Source organism: Anser cygnoides, chromosome 4 (genome assembly GCF_040182565.1).
Source record: "Anser cygnoides isolate HZ-2024a breed goose chromosome 4, Taihu_goose_T2T_genome, whole genome shotgun sequence".
Classification (NCBI taxonomy): domain Eukaryota; kingdom Metazoa; phylum Chordata; class Aves; order Anseriformes; family Anatidae; genus Anser; species Anser cygnoides.
This window is the reverse complement of record NC_089876.1, coordinates 28,607,817-28,630,570: the sequence shown is the minus strand read 5'-3', so window position 1 is coordinate 28,630,570 and position 22,754 is coordinate 28,607,817. Positions and strand designations below refer to the sequence as shown.

The following is a 22,754-nucleotide window of genomic DNA, read 5'->3' as shown; positions in this document are numbered from 1 at the left end:
TCCCCGGGCTGCGGAGCGCAGGACTGGGTGCTGGTTCCTCTTTTCTTCCAGATGTCTCGAACACCTTTATGTAGGGGAGATTCACGGCTTAAACGACAAAAGCAACGCTTTCCCTTCCCTCCCCCCCCAGCCCTCTCTCGGCTCCCGGCCGCCCGGCGAAGCTCCCAGGCGCGCATCTCCTCCCCGATGCGGGCAGGATGCGGCCCCGCCGAAAGCACCGCACCTCGGGGATGCGCTCCCAGGCGGAAAAAAAAAATAAAAAAGAAAAAGAAAAAAAAAAGGAAAAAAAAAAGAGAAAGGGAAATAGAAAGAGAAAGGGGAAAAGAAAAAGAAAAGAAAAAAAAAACTTCGCAGGGCGGCCGCGGTTTTGCCCGCATCCCGCGGGGGCCGTGCGGTGGCTCCGGGCAGGATGCTCTGAGGAGACCCACGCGTGGGTAGCCCAGGGGCCAGGGGCTCTCCCGCTCTTTCTTCGCTAACCTACCATCGATTTCGGATTAGTTTCCAAAGCAATCGGCGATGTCGGAGCCGGGTTTTGTGAAGGGAGCGCAGGCAAAAGACAGGACTTGCCCCCAGCTCCCGTTAATGAGGTCATTATAAAAGCGTGAACAAGTCTATTAATGTTTTATTGAAAGCGCATCGTTAACTTGTATCCATCCTTTTCTGAAAGTGGCATTGTGATATTGCTGTCTGTGGCACATCTTACCCAATATAGCCCGAGATTTCTCCATTATCTGTAACCAAGCAACACTTTCTGAATACCAAAAATTGAAAAGAACCGCTTAGTCTTCAAGAAAGTCCTCAATAATAGTGGAAAAGAACAAAGATCCAGGAGACAACAAAATGCCACAGGGGTGACTTTTCATGAGCAATTATCTCTCATTAATCAGCAGAACAGCTGCAATATTAATTTCCTCTCTTTCTTCCTCTCTTTTCACAGTCCCCACCATTTGAATAATCATAAATTTTGATTTCATGGAGCACCAACATCGCCGGCGACTCCGGGACACAAGCTACCTACGCGGGGCGGGCGCTTTGCAAAACAGCTCCTATTTTTAAGGCTGCCAAAGGGATAAAAAAAAAAAGTGAAGAAAAGAAAAGAGAGGGAAAGTTGGGGCCGGGCTGCTTTGCCCCCCTTCCCCCGGAGCAGGGATTAAGGCCGGGAGCCCCGGCAGCCCCAGCCCTGCCTCTTTCACCCGCGGCCAGGAGCGGGGAGCGCACCGAGCGCTGCCTTCAGGCGTGGGAGTTTCAACAACCTCGCTGTCCATTTAACTTCCAAACATGAAGCCAAGCGTTGTAGATCTGTCCAAAGAGACAATCTTAGGGCGTAACGCGCATTGTGCGACATCAAAAGGCCCTGGCGTTATAGGCACTCAGAAGTGCTTTCAGGGAGGAGGGTGCGATGCCTTTGCTTTTCAGGGGCTCCGCCGCTGATTGTTTAACAAGCGACGTCGCCGAGGCAAGAAACCCGCGCTCCTTCCAAAGATAAGGATGTAATGTTCAAGCTCCCTTTTTTCCTTTTTTTTTTTTTTTTTTTGGAGGGATTTCAAAGAATCTCATTAGGCGCGCTTTGGGGACGGGAGCGCGCAGCGCTGCCCGCCCGGCTCCCCGCTGCCCGGGGGCCAGCTCAGAGCCCCGGCTGCGACCCCGGTGCCCCCCGAGCTCTGCCCACCCCCAGGCACCCCCACGTCCCCGCCCGGACCCGGGGGACCAGCAGCGAGCAGCCAGCGGGCTCGCCCGAGGCGTGCGGGATGGCTGCGCGCTGAGCAGGGGGGAGTCTGCTTCCCCAGGGGCCCTTCCCTTCTCTGCGGGAGTTTCTTTGCCCACAGCCCCCGTCAAAGATGAGGCAGACTTCAGCACGCTCTCTTCCTTCGTGGCTTGATCCTGCATCTTCTACTTTTATTATTTTTTTTTCTTCTCTTTATTCATTTTGCAAGGTTCTTCCTAAGTGAAGCAGGTCTTTTCCCTCTTCAACCCTCTTAGAAAGTGTTAGCTCGTTGCTGGGTTCCCTTCAGCATCAGGATGCAAAGATTCTTGTTTGCACCTTCTTGCCATGGTGAAGTCAATACCGGTGGTTTTGCACTGTCATACAAAGGAGCCAAGGGAGGAAATGCCCCACGAGATTACTGTTATCCGCAGCCTTGCCTGGTATCTCCAAGCCTGGTTTTGCCACATCCCTCATACTCTGCAAATATAGGACAAAGTTGTACCAGACACTCCAATCTGGGCTCTGGTTTCAGTAAATGACCTTTGCTTTGAGCTCTAGCAGCTAAAATTTTTGCAAACCACATATGAGGGGAAAATGTGCTGATGTCTCCTTAATGGGGATAAAGCTAAATCTCTGCAACAGCCTCAGAGGAGGTTTATGGGGAAAGATGGAGATGAAACCCCAAGCTCATGTGAGTGAGCACAAGGATTCAAAGTGCTGCTGTGGGCTGTGGACCACACCAACTGTGGCCAGTTTTGTTTTTACACTGAGATATCACAAAGCCACACAGGAGCATAACACTTTGTAGTAATACAGGTACTGATCCAGACAAGAACATGAGCTTCTGTGTAATATTAAACATCTTATTTCATTTCCAGCCTTGAAATTCCACCGTCACACATTTTGATCCTTGGAGGTCATGCTTAGCTTGAAGTGTTCTGCTTGGCAGTGACCAAAAAGCAGTCTTTTGAATTTGTTACCAGAGGAAAAGCTCTCTTTTTTTTATTTTTTTTAAATACATTGACAGGAATGAACATTAAACATAGCTTGTAGGAAAAATGAAGACGTTACCAAACATCTCACGGCAGTGCAGGAGCTGCCTGTTTCACAGTCCAAATATTGTATGTGTTTTGAGTTCACCTTATCCAGACGAAGTAAATAAAAGGGTTTGTGTTTGTTTGCATTGTCCTGGAATGAAAGTGTGGATGTGGGATAATCCAAGAGCAGCAGAGGAATGAAGGTAGTTCCTAGGAGGGAGATGATACTACTCTTGCAGGCATAGGAAACAGATGGGAATACAGTTAATGATGGAGTTCCTCAAAAATTAGTCTCAGAGGCACCTGAATTAGTTTGTTTTCTTGCCATGGTCAATAGGAGTAGGCTATTCACAGCAAAGACTGTAACCACTGATACTCATGCATATACTCCTTCCTGTACTCTTTGCCATACACTAAAAATTGCAAAGAGAAGTCAGGATCTGTGGAGACTGGTGTGCTGTACTGGAAGCAGTGGATGCTCTGAGGAGTGGAGCAATAGAAGTGCAATGACAAAGCCACCCTAAGCACTGGCACATTAATCTGAGACTACGAAACATCATTGTGGTGTGGCAAATGACACAGTGCAGTCACTGAACACAACAGGCAAGGTCATTCCAGTAAGGAGATGGAAATATTTAAAGCCACTGTTTTGGGGAAACCTTGTCTAGGGTAGTGTACAGCTTTGGACGTCTGTGCTCCAAAAATACTAAATCATAGCAGGTCTAGAGAACGGCGTTAGAAGTGTGAGAGAACATGAACCCTCACGAGAAGACAAGACTCAGAGACTAGCTTATTTGCTGTAAGGAAACACTGGGTTATTTACTCTAAGAAAATGAAGGCTGGCAGGAGGCATGCCTGTTAATTGTAGCAGTGAGGAGTGGGGTATATATCCATGAGAGAGAACTATTCCACCTGAAGAAGAATATCACCATAAGATCAAATGGATATACTCTGGTCATGCATAAATTTAGCCTGGAAATTATTATTATTATTATTATTTTTAAGTCTATAAGAGAAGTGAAGTTCTGAAACTCTTTGTGGGAATTACTAGTGGGAACATGAAAGTTTAAGAGAAAACTTGATACATTTCTGACCTGGGTTATACAACAGTGCCTGAAATTAGGGGACTTTTTCTGGAGTGATGACATACATAAAGAATGCTTAATAGCTATTTTGACATAGTCAGTACTGACTTAAAATTGAGTAAGCTGTTGATTATTTGAGTGAGCTGTTGATTATTTTCTAAAAAATGTTGCTGGATTGGTATTGCTGGGATCTAAGGTCCACTGAGCAGCTAGAGCATGGGTGGAAGCAGCACCTTGTTGCATCTTCCCTGCCTGTACCATCCATGTTCATTGTTCTGGCTACTGCCCTTCATCCAATATAAACCAATGATATTGTTTTTTTCTTTTTCTTTCTTTTTTCTCCTTTTAACATTTGCTGTTAAGATAATGGAAGGCAGAACCATGTGTGCTAAAATGATACTTTTTTTTTTTTCAGTTGTCAAATTAATAATGTCTGAATTTTGGTATGAACTTTAAACCTCTACAAGAAAAAACATACCATCTCATTTCTTCAGCTCCCTTTTCACAAAATAGACTTAGCTTTGCCTAAGCAGCTGATATGTGAAAACAAATCTCTAAGGCATGTGGCTGGCAGCAACCCTTTTACAGTTTCATCCTTTTGATATGCATTTGTAACCTCCCTTTTAGAAAAAGTAACAAAACCATGTATTTTAGGAAGAAGAGTGTCAGTAAAGTACAGGCTAAAGTCACTCAATGTATCACTCAGCCAGGAAGAAAAAAAATTTTTAATAGTTTTTTAATATTACAGAGCATGCTGAAATGGAAACAAAATTCAGATTTTTTAAAAACAATATTGAAAAATTTTGCATAGCCTGCCCTTTATTATTTATAATCAATATATTGTCTGAGCTTGTGTTTCAAGGTTTCTCTTTGAAAAATCATAGAAACAAAGTAAGAACTAAGTAAAACAAATAAATTTTAAGTTTTTTTTTGTAAGTATATTATTTCAAAGCTTGTTTATTCTGCTGTAGCATTGAGGCTATACCAAAATCTAATGGAAAAAGAAAGACAGAAGTCCTGACAACTATTTTATAAGGTTCAGAGCACTACTCTAGTGGAAAGAAATGAGATTGAAATGGAAAAAAAAATACAATGTCAATCTTCTGAAGGAGGAAGAATTACTGAAACCTATACCACCAGAATATGTGACTACGAAGGTATAAGTCATGATTTTAAATTGCTAAGAAAATCTAATGACCTTTATAGATTGACCAGGTGAAGAAAACAACAGTCAAAAAAGAGTCTGATGCTTGAAGAGCAGCTCAGACATCTCCAGCAGTCCAGGTCCTCTCTGCTAACTGCAGCTTAGCGAAAGAACTAATATTCCCATTAAAACACCTGTACAGCTAGAATACAGCTAATGCTACGGTGTGTAAGAGGTAAGGCTATCAGCATCCTCAAGCGTACCGAGACATAGACTTGTAACAAGTCAGAAGGTTGAAGGTTTGGGTAAAATACTACTCTCAGTTATGCAGCTGTAAGACTGAGTTACTCTGCAGCTATTTTGAATGGTGCAGCGGGAGTAGAATTTGGCCTGGTGTTTTCAAAGGTTAGTTAAACAAAATATGACCTTTTTCAGGCAAGGGGAACAAAAGAGGTCAACTCATTCTCCAGAGCTACAAAAGGTCTTTCAAGGGTACCAAAGAAATAAAAATAAAAGCCATGATCACACTTCCTAGATGCACGCATAGAAACAATGTTTGTACGTTAAGGTATAGCCCAGTGTGGATAACCCTGGGAGCTTGCCTGTCAATGAGAGCTGTGCCAAAAACTCACCTGCTACAAGAAAGGTGTCCAAATTCAGACAGCCAGTTTTGTCCAAGGGCCCAGAGCAAGATCATTGCAGGACTGGGGTTAGACCCAGCATCTCCTGTCTTTCCTGTCCTGTGGGCAGGAATTTATACAGCTTGTTCTCCTGCTCTCAGGGAGATTCTGATACAAGCTGTGTATTGTGTACAAACAGATAAGTTACCCAAATTTACCATTTGATTCTCTGCTGCAGACTGGAATTGTAAGTCTTGTCTCTTCAAGGGGAGAAAACAACTCTACTCCAGTGTCTGACCAAACTGCAACAAGATTTACCAATCTGGTCACCGAGCAGCTTCAAATTACATGAGCAACTTTTTGCTCTTACACTTGTTCACACACTCATGAAGAAACTCTATCCTTCATATGGTAATGGGATAATGCATTGATTTTTACTCTGCTACACAGGCCTGATGGTCAAGGCAAGACTGTCAGCAGCCAAAAATGAGCTGGAGCCAAAGAAGGAACCAGATCCTGAAGAAAGGCAATTCCTTTTCCAATATCTCTCCTGCTTTGAAAGAAAAATACGTTTCTTTTCAGGCTGCAAATTGTTCCCATCTCTCATGCTTTACCACAGAGGTTGGAACTTTTAATTGTTCTTTACCTCCCTTGAGGACCTCATACTCTAGGAACATAATGTATTCCTCTGTAAGTACTTTTGGCATACTTTAAACAATTCCCAGAACAAGAGCATCTTTTTTTTTCATGGTGTTGGATCAATTATTGGTCAGGACTCATACTATCAGAGAGAAAAATATGACATTGGAAGCATAAATGTAGTAATTTAAAGATGATCAGAAAGAAATAAAGTTGTTCTATCTGAAAGAGATGTCTTAGAAATACCTCTTTGCTTACATGCAGTAGGTATGAGCATTTTAGCATACCCAAATATTAATGAAGGTTGGAGAAATTTTGGGAGAAACCTTAGTTGTTCATGTTTTGATGATTTTAAATGAAAGCCATCCTTTCTTATTTTCTTTAGATCAACATTTGTCACAGTAATTAATGAGGAAGTAATTATAATGTAATTTGTCAGAATAATCTGACAGGCAAAGAATTATGTTCTCAATCCTAAAGGAATACATAGTTCTAGTTTTCCGACTGATTGGGTAGATGTGGGTGGCATAGCAGAGGGTATTTGCCTTTAAGCAGGATAAAAACTTTGGCACTCTCTATTCTCAAGCAAAAATGGACAGAGGCATTGTCTAATTCTCTCAAATATGTTACATGAAAACATTTTATCTTATGTTTCACTTATTAGTAAATCTGATTCTTAACACTTACTTCATATAAAAGCTACTTCATGTTATAGTGAAGATTTGCAGTTCACTTGCAGTAGCTAAATAGTCATCAATATTCATCCTAGTCACTCACTGTTTCTTTGAGATAATGAGTAAACACCTTAGTCATTCAGTCATATTTACCAAGAAAAAAATACTGTCCTTGAAATAAATACAAACTATCAGGTGAGGCATTAAAGGAGGTAAAAACAATGAAACAAGAAAAAATAAAGATATAAAATGTAAATCCCTGCTCCTGCTGATGTTCAAAGGGGTATGATTGTTCACGTCAACAGCAGCTAGAATAGCCTCAATTTTTTTTTTTCTGTTTGATTTTTTTTTTTTTTTAAGGAAAGAAGTCAACTACAGTTTTACCCAACTAACATCATCTACATCTCTAACAGAACACAGAATTCAGCCACAATACTCTTTGGTTCTTTTATTTAGCACTTCCAACAGATATTTCTCTTAAAAGTGATCTTCTGAAGAAAATTTAGATATTGTGCTTTTGCTGTTCTAAGAACATCTTAAAAACCTTGAGCCTGTTGTTCTGACTGAATGTTTATATGGCTTTGTTTTACTTTTATTTTTAGTGGACTTCATACTTCTGTACTAGCAGCATGGAAAACCCCCATCAATTTCAATGCTACATTCACCTCACAAAATGACAAATGAAGACTTCTTGTGTATTTCTGTTTAACTGTTGAGATTATAGAAAAAAAGCAGCAAGAATTGTGCTGTATTCGATTCTCTTATTTATGGGAAGGGATGAAACAGGTCACCAAACACATTTCCTATGTCAGCGAGTCCTATTGAAGACAAAGAAAAAAAGAGTCATATCTAATATCATCCAAGAGTTTATCTTGTCCACAGCTTATGTGGAACACAAGTAGGTCTTTAAGTCTAGCATATTCAAAATTCTTCTTGGATTGGGAGAGTGCCTTCAGTAATGTTCCGTCTTGTGTTCTTTGAAAGAGTAGAAATCCAACTGCACCCATCCCCAATTTGAGCAGGCTAGAAACTACAAGGTCCTTATTCATTTTTTATACGTCCAGGAAATTTTGGGAAGGAAGTATCTGCTTTTCTCTTTACATGAGATCTACACTTTCTATAATTTATTTATGGCTTATAAAAAGCCTCTTTCAGAAATCCTATTTTCTGTATAGAGATATTTTTTGAACTCTCCTCACTAGCTTCACATAAATGCAATATAGGAAGTTGGCCCCAAAGGAAAACAAAATAAGTTGCTTGACAGGAGGAAAAAAGGCTAGTAAAAACAAAAAGTGAAGTGGAGCTATTCATCATCTCTCACTAAGAGCTCACCCAATTCTGTACCATAAAGTCAGTAACAAAACTGTATCTTATTAGCAAGGTTTGGTGTCAAGCCTTTTCCCTTTGCTTTTCACACAGAAAACCCTCACTTATTTACCTGTAGTTTCACAGAGATTTTGCAAAATAATCAGTTCAGAGGAACTGGTGCACTCTCCCAGTTCTAACCATATGTTATTCTGTGTTAATTGTATCGACTCACCCTTCTCCAAGTTCACCTTTCCACATTTCTACAATACCGTAACTGAAACCTCATTCTTACTTCTGTTTTGCTGAAACTCTAGAGGCTGGGGTGACTGATACCACAAGCAGAAATATTTAAATTATAGGTAGCACTTTAGATAGCCTTGTGGAGTGCAACGGGACACTTAAGCAGGACAGAGGAGCCAACCCAGAGATGAGACGCCGTGTGGCAAGGGAAGGACTGATGTGAGAGGAGTTCTAGGTGGAGAAAAAGAAAAGTACACCCTGATGTGAGTATCCATGGAAGTTTGCTACAGTCCTGTAGCTTTTCCCAACTCTTCCTGTGGCATCAAGTAAGTAGTAGTCTACTATTTCTATCTTTCCATCTCTGGCTTCTTTACATCCTATTCTCCTCTGCTTGCTCTTGTCCCTTGCTATCACCACCAACTCTTGTTTTCTTTCTTACTACCTCTCTTCTCTCAATTAACCAGGGAAAGAAAAAGACAAGATGTTCTGCCAGCTTTGCTTTGCTGTCTGGTGGTAGGAGTTCAAAGAACCAGGTTACTCCTGCACCTACTGCTTGTTCTTTGATGCCCTGTTGAGCCCTGTTGGGTTTCAGAAGCCCAACAACACACTAATTAACAAAGGAAAAGACAGGAAGAAACAGGCCAAAGAATATGGGAGCAAACGACAAGGGAGATGTTAGAGGGAAACAGTGGGAAGAAGCAATGACAAAGGGGGAAGCTGGAAAGAAACACAGGCAGGAGATGAACAAGCAGTAAAGAAAAGAGAGGAAAAGAAATATATCAGGTGACAAAAGAGAAAGGAGAGAATTGGAATAAAGAGCTGCATAAAAATAAACATGACAATGATTTAGAGTCCCCTTAGATTATGATATAAAGCCCTTACAGAGCAATTCTTGAGGACAGCAAGTACCTCGGTCAAAGAGAGTTGTGTGTGGCACCACTTCTATCCCACTGAACTTGCAGGTGCAGAAAACAAATTCACTGGGAAGGCATTCCTGCTTGGAACAGCAGCAAAGTACTCTTCAGAATGGACTTTAAGCCTACCATCTTGTAGGTAGATACAAGGAGAATAAGTGGCTTAAAAAGACAATCAGTATTTTACAATCAGGCATGTTCTGTGGTGGCTCAGAGCAAATGCCATATGGCTGACTTGGGAGTGAGTGGCTGCTGAGGGTCCAGGAGACAGCAGTGGAGAAGGGGCGACTACTTGTGTGATACTCATGAAAGAGAGGAGGCCCAAGGCAAGACCTTTGGCAGTGTGTGGTAGGACACCTGCTGCACAAAACAGGGAGTTTACCTACTGTGTCCACGAGTAGTCCAGGAGGTGGTTGGTGAAGGTGTTTGGCAAAGGAGACACAAAGACACAACAATCTCATGACTAAGGCAGGTCATTTCTGCCTGAAAAACAAGCTGCTAACCGTGCCCATGTGAGATGACGAAAACGTTACTTAAACTGAACTTTTCATAGGTGGTTGCTAGCTGTATGTACTTTGGTGCTAATGGCTGTCCCAGAAGTCAGAGATACTAAAGTAGCTTGTGCTCACTACTACCATCAGTCACGGTGCTTTGAGCACATCAGTTGCTACAGAATGCACAGCGTGCTGAAACATCCTGGGTATCTCAAACTAGAAGTTTAATATTTGTCATAGCTCTTCCTCTATATACAGACAGAACAGATGGAAACCATTGAACAGATATTTGTTAGATGAGTAATGTATACCTAATGTGATGATGAAGAATCCTGGGACTTATTTTTTTCCTTGTCTTAGCTCAAACCCACCAAATGAGCTAACCAAGCTTGTCACTCCATGCAACACAGGGATCACAGACCTCAAACAGGATAGCTGGCCTGTGCAGCTCTGCTACATGGACTCATGTATGATGTAAGTAAACCCACCCCTTCAAAGTCATCTCGAAGATTTCCAGCATGATGCTGTGCAGCATTAACTCAAATTATCTGGTTGCTACTATGAAACAGCCATTTGGAAAAAAATAATAAAGTTACCAAATTCATTTGTAGTGGGCTTGCATAAGGAGGCATACCTTCACTGGGTTTCCACCATCTTTTGCCAGTATTAAATTTGGTCCATATTCTCAATTTCAGGACTGTTAGGCAGAAGCAATGAGTCATCAGAACCACAAACTCTAACTTCAATGTGCAAGATATATGCAAGAACAGTAATTACATTAAAAAAGAAAGCAGTCATAAGCATACTATTATGAAAGTAAACTATTACTCAGGGGAATTTTGTGTTATTCTGCAGAATTTCATTATTTGGGAAATGAAACCTATTACAAGTAGGTCATGACACAGAAATACTTAGCTTTCCAGTGTGACAGTGATAGATACTATTTTTTTCCTTTAAAGACAGTGTCACAGAACATCTCACAAATATACTGCTTCTACCCTGGTTTTACATAGTAGACACTATTACATATTTGTATAGAGTTTATTCCTGAGAAATACACCACAAACATCTTTATGAGTAATGGAGATTAAGTGGCAATGTAGTCTTTCAGAAAGCAAGCTGATTGGTACATAGACTGCAATAACGGCACAGGAAAAAAAAAGAACCGCAGGTTTCAGAGGAAAAATGATCGAGCAGTGAAGTAATGTGAGGAGGGGACTGTCGTGATCAAGATATACAGAGCAAAGAACCGAGGAAAGAAAGTGGGGAGGTAGAGTTCTCATCCCCCTCATGAAAAGCAGGTTTGGACCAAACTGTCTCCTGAAAAGTCTTCCATGTCCCCTTAAGTGCCATATCTATACATTAAACACCTCTGTGAGTACATGATTCACCAGCTCACCGTCCAATGATAAAGATTTCCTCTACTTTTTAAAATGCCACCTTGCTACTGCTCAATCCCATGCCAGCACTGCCTTCCTGTTACCAAATCAGCCAACAAGCCCACACGATGCTTGCTGGCAGGCATTTCCCAACTAAAATGTAAGTTTTGGTTATGAGAAACACCAAAATTGAAGGGGGAATGAGAGCCCTGTCCACTTTCAGAGCTCCCTGGTGTGGGAAGGGAGCCTGAAAGGGACTGCTCCTCCAGATTCCCTGGTTTAGTGTTGCAATATTCCTGACAGGGACTGCTCCCCCAGAACCTAGCTCTGTGAGGGGAGGACTGGAAGCCTACCAGAGGGCTGGCACCAGGGGCAGACCCACACCATTTGCCCAGCCCTCACCCCAGCGGGCTGCCCTCACAGCCCCCTCAACCGAGCCGAAAACCCCATTAGGCACCCCTCGGCTAAAACCAGCCCTCCCTGCTTCCGTGAAATCCCCCAAAAGGGACCAAAAATAGGACAGGGACACCCCCCCCTACACCCAGCCGCAGAGCGGAACCACCCCCGCCTCACGCACCGCCCACCCTCCACTGCCCGCCCGCCCCCTCGCAGCGGCGGGCGGGGCGCCCTGGCCGGATGTTGTTGTTGTTGTTCCTGCACCGCCCCTGGCCCCGCCCCCCGCGGAGGGTGACGGGCGCTTCCTCGGGCCCGGCCGCCGCCGCCGCCCCGCCGCGGCCCCTCCGCCGCCCGCCCCGGGGCTCCCCGCCGCCCCCCCTCCCCTCGCTCCCTTCCCCCTGTCCCCCCCCGTCCCTTCCTCCCTTTCGGCCGCCGGCCCCTCGGCGAAGCCCCGTCCCCTCGCAGCGTCCCCGGCGGGGCCCGGCCATGGCGGACTTCGACGAGATCTACGAGGAGGAGGAGGACGAGGAGCGGGCGCTGGAGGAGCAGCTCCTCAAGTACTCGCCCGACCCGGTGGTGGTGCGCGGCTCCGGGCATGTCACCGTGTAAGGGCCGCGGGCGGCGGGGACGGGCAGGGGGGGGACGAGGAGGAGGAGGAGGAGGAGGAGGAGGAGGAGGATGGGGAGGAAGAGGGCGGGCGTGCAGCAGGTGGGGGCCCCCCGTCCTCAGGGCGCTTGGTGCCTCCGGTGCCATCCCACACGGGATGCCGAGGAGGGCGAGCAGTCCGTGAGGTGCAGCTGGAAGCACGGCGAGTCGCGATTAACGCGTGTCGTCGCGCCGTGTTTGCCACGGGAGGGTTTTGTTCTGCGAGTGAGCGGTGTCGCGCTGAGGATCCAACACCACGGGTTGCTGTGGTGCTTCTCAATAATTTAACAGAGCAGGGTGTCTTTCCCTCGGTCGTGCTCGCTCTGCTGAAGTGTGGTGCTTCCACTTATGATGTGCTCCTTCAGAGGCTGAAATACCTGCCTGGAGACAAAGTGCTGCAGTGCAAACTTTCACATAGACGTCTGTGTATATAGAAACATCAACAAACAGATATAAGTGTATATATTTGTACACAAATACATATATTTTTTCACTGTTTAGGGGACCAGGCTCGCCACAGCAGCATAAAAGTGTAAGGTGTCATATCCTACAGCCCTGACTCCCACTAACTCTACTGATTTTCAGATATGGACCTGTCCAGAAATCCAGGTTTAAGTTCAGGACAGTTTGGTGGCACTCTGATACATCACTGCTTTGATAATTGGTCGATGTTATGAAACGCTGACAGCGAGGCGGTGCAGTTTGCAGGCTGGTTATAAACAGGAAATAAGACGTGGTGGAGAGGTTTGGAGGCTTGAAAGGATGTGGAGTGGACGGGAGGCCGTGAAGGCCCGATGAGGGAACAGAAATGTCACCTCAGAAGTATTCAGCATGTGACTCTGCGATCCGGTTTGTTGTGATCAAAAAATTGCGATCATCCAGTGGCTGTTTGGCTTCTGTGAAAACACTCTGGAAGCCTTAAGGTGTTTCTGGTGAGCAGGTCAAGAACGCAGAGAGTTGCCTTATTGGCAAATGCAAAGAGGGTATCAAGAACGGAAATGGAGGCAAACGCTGGTTTCTTCTTCGTACTCGAAGGCAAGTTGTGCAAGACAAGATCGAGGCCCGTTAATGGAACCGTGAGGAAGCCTGCATACCGTGCCCGTGACTGGCACGGCATTCATGGCTGATGGATAGTTGCTTCATTAATTGCTTATTAATATTCCCTACCTCATTAGAACATTAAGATTTTCCTTAAAATATTAGTTTTGTAGGTTTTAGGTGAGTAATTAAATGTGAACATACACCTCCAAAATTAGGCAATTGGATCTACTTTGTCATGTTGGTTGTGAACACTGAATAGGATCAGCCACTTTTACCTTTGTACAGCCTATAGGATTTTTGTCAATGATTGAGAAACGTATTATTAAAAGTTAGATCACTGTCAGGATGCTCTCTCGGTGAATTTAAGGAATAGGTCAAGCTGTATGTATATAATTAATTTGTCTCGCCTCGTATAAAAGCATGGATATATCTCAAAGGCTTGGCAAAAATTTTCAGTAAAATAAAGCAATTACTGTATTGGTCTCAGCTCTGCTGTTTAAAGAGTTGCTGTCTGTTTCTGCCGTGTGTGTATTTAAACAAAAGCTCTACTTTCATAGTTTCCTGTCATATCCTCTCTGATCTTGTATAGAAGTCATAGTGTTGAGTTTGAAACATGTCATTTCCATGACTACAGATTAATGCCAGAAAGGCATTTACTATTACTTGATTTCATCCAACAGACAGTGGAAACGTGTGAGAGTCCTTTCTAAGCTGAGTAGTTAAAACCAATCAAAAGAACTAAGGTAAATATTATCCAAACAAAACGCATGAATGCCTTGCTTTTCCAGGGTTTGGGGTTTTTATTTGGCACAGAGTTACCTTAAACTCACTATTTGGAGCCTGCTGCACACAATTATAAAGCCTCTTTTTTTTTTTAATCATTGTTTTTTGAATATTCAGGTAAACCATTTTCACACCAGCAGGGTTTAGATAGTTTGCTGCTCAGGATTAGTGTTTGAGTTGGTCCTCGATTACTTGAGGTGATCTCTTATAGTGGCAAGACACTTGAAAGTTGGGAAAATATAGAACTTTACTTATGTTACTTAACTGAATTGAAAATCCAAGGTATTTCATACTTCTTTTCTAAAATATTGTTAGGGTGGAAGGAAAGGTACATGATGACTTTGAAATCACAGAGACTGTGATTTTTTGTGGTAGTTTGCCTGATTGTGTTTTTCAGTGACTCTTTTCCTGGGCTCCCCAGTTTGTTGACCAGTTGAGACACGTGCCTTATTCCAGGCTGTACTGGCTAGTAAAATCGGGTTTGGTAGCCTTTTGCAGTGCCAGACTGACAGAGAGCTGTTGTGATGTGCTGGTGAACACCTTCCTGTGGTGTTTATTGTCCTGGTGTATCATGTGTTGATGCAGGATAGGTCTTGGGAGCAGGAGGGGAAAAGCCCTCACAAAATACCCTTTTTCACCCAAGAAACTTTCTTTAATATGAACTTCAGGTCTGCCTGTGTGTTTTTGCGTGTTACCCTGTATCAAGGACACGCGAGTGAAAAGAGGGCTATGTAAGAATTACGGATGGGAGAGTTAGGACTTGTGGAATATGTGTTTATTTTGTAAGAGTTGTGAACGTGTGGAACTAAGGAGTGTAGGTGAGAACAATAGAAAAATGGTTTACTGTCCTCACGAGAGATGACAGAGGAAGAAGATAATGTCTATCAGTTTCATGTGTCAGGAAGATAAGAGCTGCAGCCTGCGAAAAGGTTGGAGGTAGGCTCAGTCCTGTGCTGTAATCTTTTATCCTTTGAAGATTCCACATCTCGCTGCTTTGTTCCCTCCAGTGTTCACAAGGGCAGGAACTCAGCTGAACCTTTCAAGCAGAGACATGTTCGAGAAACACTTTTTTAGGTTCCAGGAAGGTTTAAGGAAGTACTCTTGTATGAGGTGAGCATGGATCTGCTTAGGACATCGTGTGAAATGAGGAGAGGTGTAGAGAAATGTACGCCTCACTGGGGATGGTGCCTTGTACTATAGAAATTTGGTGCTATGTGAGGACAGCTGTGAGAAAATGCAGCTCCAAAATATTGATTTCAAGCATTTGATTTTTAACACGCTTTCTGTTGCTCTTTCCGGAGAGGCTGTATCTTTACGCTGAAACTGTATTAGTGTTGCACGAAGTTTCTAATATTTTAATTTCCAAATTACAGCATGCAGTGGAGTGATTAACGTTGGGATCGTATCATTTACTTACCAAAGCATTTGAAGTATGGAGTCATACTTTGTTACCACCTACATATGGTAATGAAACTGTAAAATGGAAAGCTCGGGATGATGGTGGTAGCTGGTTAGCTTTGGTGTTTTGGTTTAGCAGCCCCACCATATATTAAACACTGCCACAAGCCTCGAAAATGGAGTCTTAGTCTCCATATTAGTTTTAGGCTTATAACTTCACTGAATTGTGACTGTATTGGTCAGAAGTTTCTGTGCTAGAAATCTGATTCAGTGAGTTCACAGAACTTTACTGAAACAATGTGACTATTTCCAAACAGGAGACCGGGGAAAGTATTTTGTCCACGCTAAATTCTGGTATGCTTTTATTAAAAACAAGACAAAAAGTCTCAGATAACTCTAACTCCAGAGCTTTTTAGTTGGGCTCACTTTGTCAGGTATATCTTCTGTGACCTTCATCCGTGTTTGCTTGTATTTGATGAAGCTGTCAACTTCTAAATACTTCTGGATCACACATTCACACAAAAGCCTTGTTTCTGTTCTGCTGATTTCCCAGCCAGACCTCAGCATGAGACTGCAATTATGTCCTTCTGAGACTTAACTGAGAGCAGGGAGACTTCCCTGGGCCTTTGCCTTCCCTGCTTATGCCTCAGGGTAAAGGGCTTCCTCAGCATTGCAGGGAGAGGACCAGCTGAAATTCTGTCTCATCTCTTGGTCTGGGGCTCAGCTTCATTTCAGTTTGTGGGCCAAGAGTTGCTTTGGACTGAATTATTCTTACGGTTGGCCACTCCCCTATCATTCATGTTTATATTTAATTCCATTATTCATAGTAAATCTCTTCTGGATGCTGAAGCGTCAAGTATATGAAGATCATTTTGTGATTCATTCTTTGAGGATAAGTCTGTTTAGAGAGAATCTGTCTCTGGTGTTGATTTGATGAATTATGTAGTAGAGTGGTGTTACCAGGCTTGGCTGTTTGAGGTATGTGTGGATCCAAGGGATTTTTTCAGGCCCTGGTTTCCGCTGCAGCATACTGGCAGTTTTAAGTAGCTTAACCGATAGGGCATGACACTTCTTGCTGACATTTACATAACTTCTGCTTGGGCACGCGGTTTCACTCAGGATTTTGGAGAAAGGTGGGCTGTCTTCCTGTCATGGAATATTCAACAGGGTTTTCAGTGGTGGAGGTGTGTTTACAATAAGCATGTGGGTGTTTGTTTGTGTTTTGTTTTTTTTTATTCTGAGATGAGCTGGCACCCTTGCCACGTATTTCTCTGGTTAACGATTTTCACTTGTTGCTTTGTTTTGAGGGGTGTGCGGGAATTGCAGAGCTACCATTCCAGTTATGAATACTCTAATATGCCAGTTAATTTCTGTGTAAGTAAGGTATGGTCTGCAGTCAGCAGCAGGAAGATGACTTGTTTAACTTTTCCTGAAGAACATATGTAGAAATTATCTAGGCATAAAATCAATAAAGCATCTTCCAGCACAATACACTCTTGCAAACTCTGGCAGCAGACTTTGCTACCTTGAGGTTGTGTGCAAGTCTAGCTGTTCCTGATCTCTGTTCTCCGGGTAGCCTCTGGCATCTGCAGCTGTGTAGGGATGATGTGTACTTCAACATTGTCTTTCCTTTTAGTGTCTGTCTGGGAACTTGCTTAACTTCTCTTCAAATCTGTTGATGCAGTCTGCCTCCATAATCTCAAGTGGAAACAAACTCAGAAGTTTACTACTCGAAGTTTAAAGAAGCACTTTCCTTTATCTGTTTTAAACCAGTCTCCTACTAGTTTTGTGAGTGCTCTGTTGTGGGATTTGGTGATTAACAGTTAATCATTCACCTTATTCACTGCTTTCCTGAATCTTTGTACTTTGATCATATACCTCCCCCCCCAGCCTTTTCTTTTCCAAGTTACTGTCTGCATTTTGGCCTCATAAGGCAACTGCTTTATTCACTTCATTATACTTTGCTTCCTTCTTTCTGCTTTCTCTGAACTCCACCAAGTCCCCCATGAAATGTGGGTGCCAGTACTGCACCTAGTACTGAATACATGGGTACGTGAGCGTTCTTCAGAGGGTCCAAATGATGCCCTCTCTTGTTCTTAATCACAGACCTAGTGGTGCTTGGTATTTTGTTCCCACTTCTGATGGCTGCTGCTATCAGTGAGCCGATGGATCGAGAGAATCATGAGTGGCGATAAAAGCTCTCCTTCAAGATCTGTAGCTGCCAAACTAACTTAAGCATCATGTAAGCATAGTTTAGATCACCTTTCCCCAGCACCTTTTATTTATCTTTAAGCTCATCTGCCACTTGGATTTTGGCCAGTTGGTTTTGTGAGGTCCTTCAGTGTTGCCTCTCCACTGGCACAGCACCTAACTGCCCATTGACCATTTGATGACTTGGACAAAGTTCTCCGTTGACACGCAGAGCACTCAGTTTAGTAAGAAAAAGATTGCCTGGGGAATATCTAGCTGCTCAATAATTGTATTGTGAAAGCAAATTACTTCTTTAAAATCTTCAACTTTGAAAGCTCCGGTAAGCTTTTCTGCACACAGCTTAGTTGTGTGATGTATCTTGCTGCAAGTATTCAAGTCGAGCAGTTTAATTTCTGATTTTGGGTGGTTTGAAGTATCTGATGGTAAGACTGCTTTTCAGGTTCATATTCAGGAAGTTATTAATTGCAAATTAAATTTTACACTGAGTGCTATTTACCAGATTAGTAGCCAGTCATACACTTTTATTAGTGGCTTTGCTCATAGAAGCTATACCCCAGACTGGATGCCAGAAAGCGTTCAGGTTTTCTTTGAAATTCATTCATTCATAAATCCTGCCAGCGAACCGTGAGATAGAAAACAGACTTTTTTTTTTTGAAGACAAGCTGAAACTCTTATAATCTGGATCTTATGCAACACAGAATAGTCAGTAATTTTAGCCCATCTTAAATTATTTCATAGCTTTCCATTCTCAAGTGGTACTGCTTTTTTTGGAGAGTAAAATTTAAACCATGTTTTGTTAAGTAGTATAGCGTTCTGATACTTAATAGTATTTTTTTTTTTCTGAAAAGGCAAGCTGGTATCAAACCCTTTTTTATGTTTAGAACAGTTATCTAATGTTAAGAGCCTGCTAAATGAGCTTTTCTTCAAGATATATCTATACTGGGTGGGGTGGGGGGATCCAAGCCATGGCATAGTTCGCCTCCCTTTTATTTAATTACTTACCAGTTCTCACATTTGATATTATCACTTATAAAGGTTTTGCTGAGTTTGGAGAAAAATCAACAGAATTTCTAAAAGTTTATAGGCAGGATTGGTTTCAGACTATTTATGGTGGTGTACTTTTGTCTGTTAGGATAATCTTAGCAATTACTTTTAGTAACAAATATTTTTTTCCTTGAACTGATTTTCTTCTCATAATGCTCTCAGGATTCACATCAGGTGTTTGTATCTTATTGATGATTCTGGTATGATTCTCATTTTTATTTTTACAGGTTTGGACTAAGCAACAAATTTGAAGCGGAATTTCCTTCATCTTTAACTGGAAAGGTGAGTATTGGTGAATAAAAATTCAGAATTTAAAACTTTTGCTATTAAAAAAGCAAGAGTTCAAGGTGTAATCCATTCTAGGAGCAATAACTCATGCTGCTGTGGTACTAGGTAGTTTGTTTTTTCCTGTAGGTTGCACCCGAAGAATTTAAAGCCAGCATCAGTAGAGTTAACAGTTGTCTTAAGAAGAATCTTCCAGTTAATGTACGATGGCTACTTTGTGGATGCCTTTGCTGCTGCTGCACTTTAGGTTGTAGTATGTGGCCAGTTATCTGCCTCAGTAAAAGAGTAAGTTGAACTATTCTTTTTATTTTCGATCGTCAGAATTGTATTGGTTTTGTTCTCACTTTGTTTTTTGTTTCTTTTCAACTTTAAAAACTGTATGCTAGACCTTGCTTAGATGGGTTTGATTTCATACATTTTGGTCTCAGTTGCCTGTCATACCACTTAAACAGGCACCAATCAGAACGCTGAGCTTTCAACTCAGTGGCTGGTAGTTTTGCTGTCTCTGCTAGAACCACGTACTGTACAGCACGTACTGTTATTGAAATAATTCTCAATGTACTTTTTTAATAGCTTAGTCTTCTCCGTGGTACCCTGTTTGGCATCATCAGAATTGGGCAGTGATTGATGGTTTGTTGTGAGGAGCTTCTAATTACACTGTGGCCTAAATAGCCATGTGCTTTAAAAAATATATTTTTTTTAAGATAGTGATTTATTTTATCTTCCAAGATGCAGATAAGTTTTTTTTTCTTATATTAACAACTAGAAAGTGTCTTACTTTGAACAGAAGGTCCTTGCATGTGCCAGCTTTTTCACCTCCCTTCCCCCAGAGTACATAGTTAGGCCACCCTCTCATTTCTTCTATTTCCACATACGTAAAAATTCTTTGGCTAGTCCTAATTTACTTTTTTTGCAAGACGTTTTTGTGTCTCTCCATCCTCTCCTCACTATTGGTGCTGTTAGTCTCTCCATTTTGTGGCAAGGCTTGTGTTTGTTCTATTTTGTTTAATATCCCTTTATACTACAAATTGTTGTACAGTACATTGAACACCATTGTGCTTTTCTTTATCAAAGTCCTCATTTTACACAGTTGATAAATCAGACTGTTTTAAAGTTGACAGTGACCATACGTTTCTGCAATATGGCCTTAATATTTTCTTTGCTCATCTTCTCAATATTTATCAAGCGTTTGCAGTTCTGGGCTTCTGCACAAATGCACGAGTGCTCAAGCAGGTGGCGTTACTAAAACCAGAAGTTGGGCAAGCTGCTTTTGTAGTCTAAAGTATTGGTGGTAGCATCAGATGCTGCAAAAGCAGTGTGTAGAGGCCTGAAATCCCCATATATTGGGGAAAAAAAAAAAGGATGATCAAAGCAGAACAAAACCTGTACACATTTCTTTTCTCCTCTAACTTTGTGTAAAGCTTAATGATTAGTCCCTCTGAGGGGTTACTTATGACTAGTTTTAATTGCATACAAAATAGCCTGCTGGTAATGTTGAAATCCAATTAAAAAAAATATAGTTGTTGTCAACATGAATTATATCAAGCCTTTGGTTTTACATCTTCAAGCTCTCATGAACTAGTGGGTTTCCTGTAGCATAACTGTATATCCTGAACGTCTACTGCAAGAAATCAGAATTTGTTGATTGCATCAACAGATAAGTTGGTGACCTAACTAGCTTGCAGAGAAGACTACTTTCTCCATTTCAGGCTTCCTTACAAACAGAGGTTTGTATGGCTGCTGTCAATTTTTAAGTTACAAAGGAGAAAGCTTCTGGTGCTCTTCAGTTTGATCCATTTTCTCACATAAGGTGCTGTTGTAGCAGGATGTAACATGGTGATACAAAGTGACATCATCTGCTTTTGGCAAGGGGTGGCTGATGCTTCAAGCCCTCATTTTCTGACCTGATGCCTCTTACTCTGGTACTAAAAGTCACTAATTATCAACTTTCTGACTTTGTTTAAAAATGTATTAAAAAAAAAAAAGCCAAGGGCTTGGTAGCATCTGCGGCTAGGAAGCAGAGTTCGAAGCTGAGGAAGGAGGTATTGTATAGGAACCTAGTGAAGCAACAGAGAAGTGCTTCAGTTGAAGTTAGCTTGGGATAGGAGTTAAGGTAAGCTCCCTTCAAAAGGGAAATATGGAAAAAATACGTGGATACTCTGTTCAGAGGAGATGGTTTAAGGAACTTCACACGTTTTCCTGCACTTAAGGTTGGGTGACTCATGCTGGACTTCCAAGATTGAGCCTCGGTGAAATTATGGGTAGGACTCAGCTACCTAAACATAATGTCTTGTATCACTGTGGATGGCCTACAGCCTTTCTGATGGCACCAAGTACATGTGTTTTGGCAGTTTGATTACTGCCCCAGAATGAAAATCCTACAAGTTAATTAGATCTTGTGGCAACATCATTTATCTGTAACAGCAATGCAACAAATAGATGTCTGCTTACAGGCTTGTCTGTTAGAAAACTCAGAACTCGGTGTTAGTTGGACATCTGAAGGGTATAATATAGAGAAGAATTGACTTCTATTCTTAAAGACAAATTGAAAGGGACAAGAATGCTTTCCCAGATTTTAACTCTTAATACTAAATCTGGCTGGGAAAGATTCCCCCCCCCCCCCCGGTTGAGCAGATAAGGAGCAAAGTTGTAGAATATTTTCAAGGACATATTTGCAAATTCTAGTACAAGAAACAAGCAGAGCAATTTGTAATCATTCTAGGCAGGTCTACTACTCATGGAAAAGCAGTGAAAAGTTACTGCTGCTTGTGTTGCTTGAAAAGGTGTGTGTGGATTCAACTTTATACCTTGGTAGAACCAGATCAAGCAAGCAGAAAGATTTTAATCCTTTGAATTCCTTGTACACGGAATTACAGGTTTTGTACCCCCTAAGATATCAGTACTGACTCGTGTCCAAAAAAGATTTTTCTTTTATGCAGGACTTCCCATCAGTTTGTGTCAAAGTGCTGTGACAAGTGCAGATGACCCTATCTTTTTTTCTCCAGAAGTGGAGAAAGTAAGACTGCTTGGTGTGAGTTACCTGAAACTGCACAGCAAATTGAGAGCAATGATAAATACAACCTTGTTCATCTAGGTTCTAATCAGTGAACTAATCATTAGATTCCAGCAAAACTGAAAACAGGCAATTTCATATTCTTCCCCTAAAAAAAAACTTCAATCCATGGACCGTTCTGCTAGTGCCACAGTTCTGTTTATACACTGCAGACGAATGTATTTAGTACAAAGTAATAATGTTTGAACTCTTGTACTGCTTGTCTCTGACTTTGCTGTGTCTTGGAAGAAAGTTCTGTTGCTTAAATCGATCTTCCATACTTTGACTTCTTCAGATCTCTGTTCACTGGCATGATTCCAGCCAGCCATTGGTGTAGCCACAGCAGCCAGTGTCCACTTCTTGAGAAAACCAGGAATCCAGGTTGACATGTCCCTGTTTCTTCCCTTCTTTTAGGTATAATAGATTCTTTCCTAGTGATACAGGGTAGGAGTATGTTCACACGTAGAACTGAAACTTGTGTAGAACTTGCAGAGCTTGTCTTAATCACTCAAGATAAATACACCAGCTTCATCTTGGCCCTTCAGATGGCTTCTATTGCTGGCAATTCCTAATTGCAAATGGTTTTCTATTCAAGTAGAAGACTAACCCAGTTGTTCTGTTGAATTGCACACACAGTGAGGTAACAAGTGGGAGTTTTTC

The 22,754-nt window shown here is 42.1% G+C and overlaps 1 protein-coding gene across 1 annotated transcript in view; it reads left to right on the top strand.

The window, feature by feature from the left end:
• Positions 1 to 11,994: 11,994 nt before the first annotated feature.
• Positions 11,995 to 22,754, top strand: part of CHIC2 (cysteine rich hydrophobic domain 2) — a 31,691-nt gene continuing 20,931 nt past the window's right edge. The window contains exons 1-3 of the mRNA XM_013172818.3: positions 11,995 to 12,240; positions 18,985 to 19,039; positions 19,172 to 19,327. Coding sequence (XP_013028272.2) covers positions 12,122 to 12,240; positions 18,985 to 19,039; positions 19,172 to 19,327 — 330 coding nt within the window. The 5' untranslated portion in view covers positions 11,995 to 12,121. The remainder of the gene's footprint in view (positions 12,241 to 18,984; positions 19,040 to 19,171; positions 19,328 to 22,754) is intronic.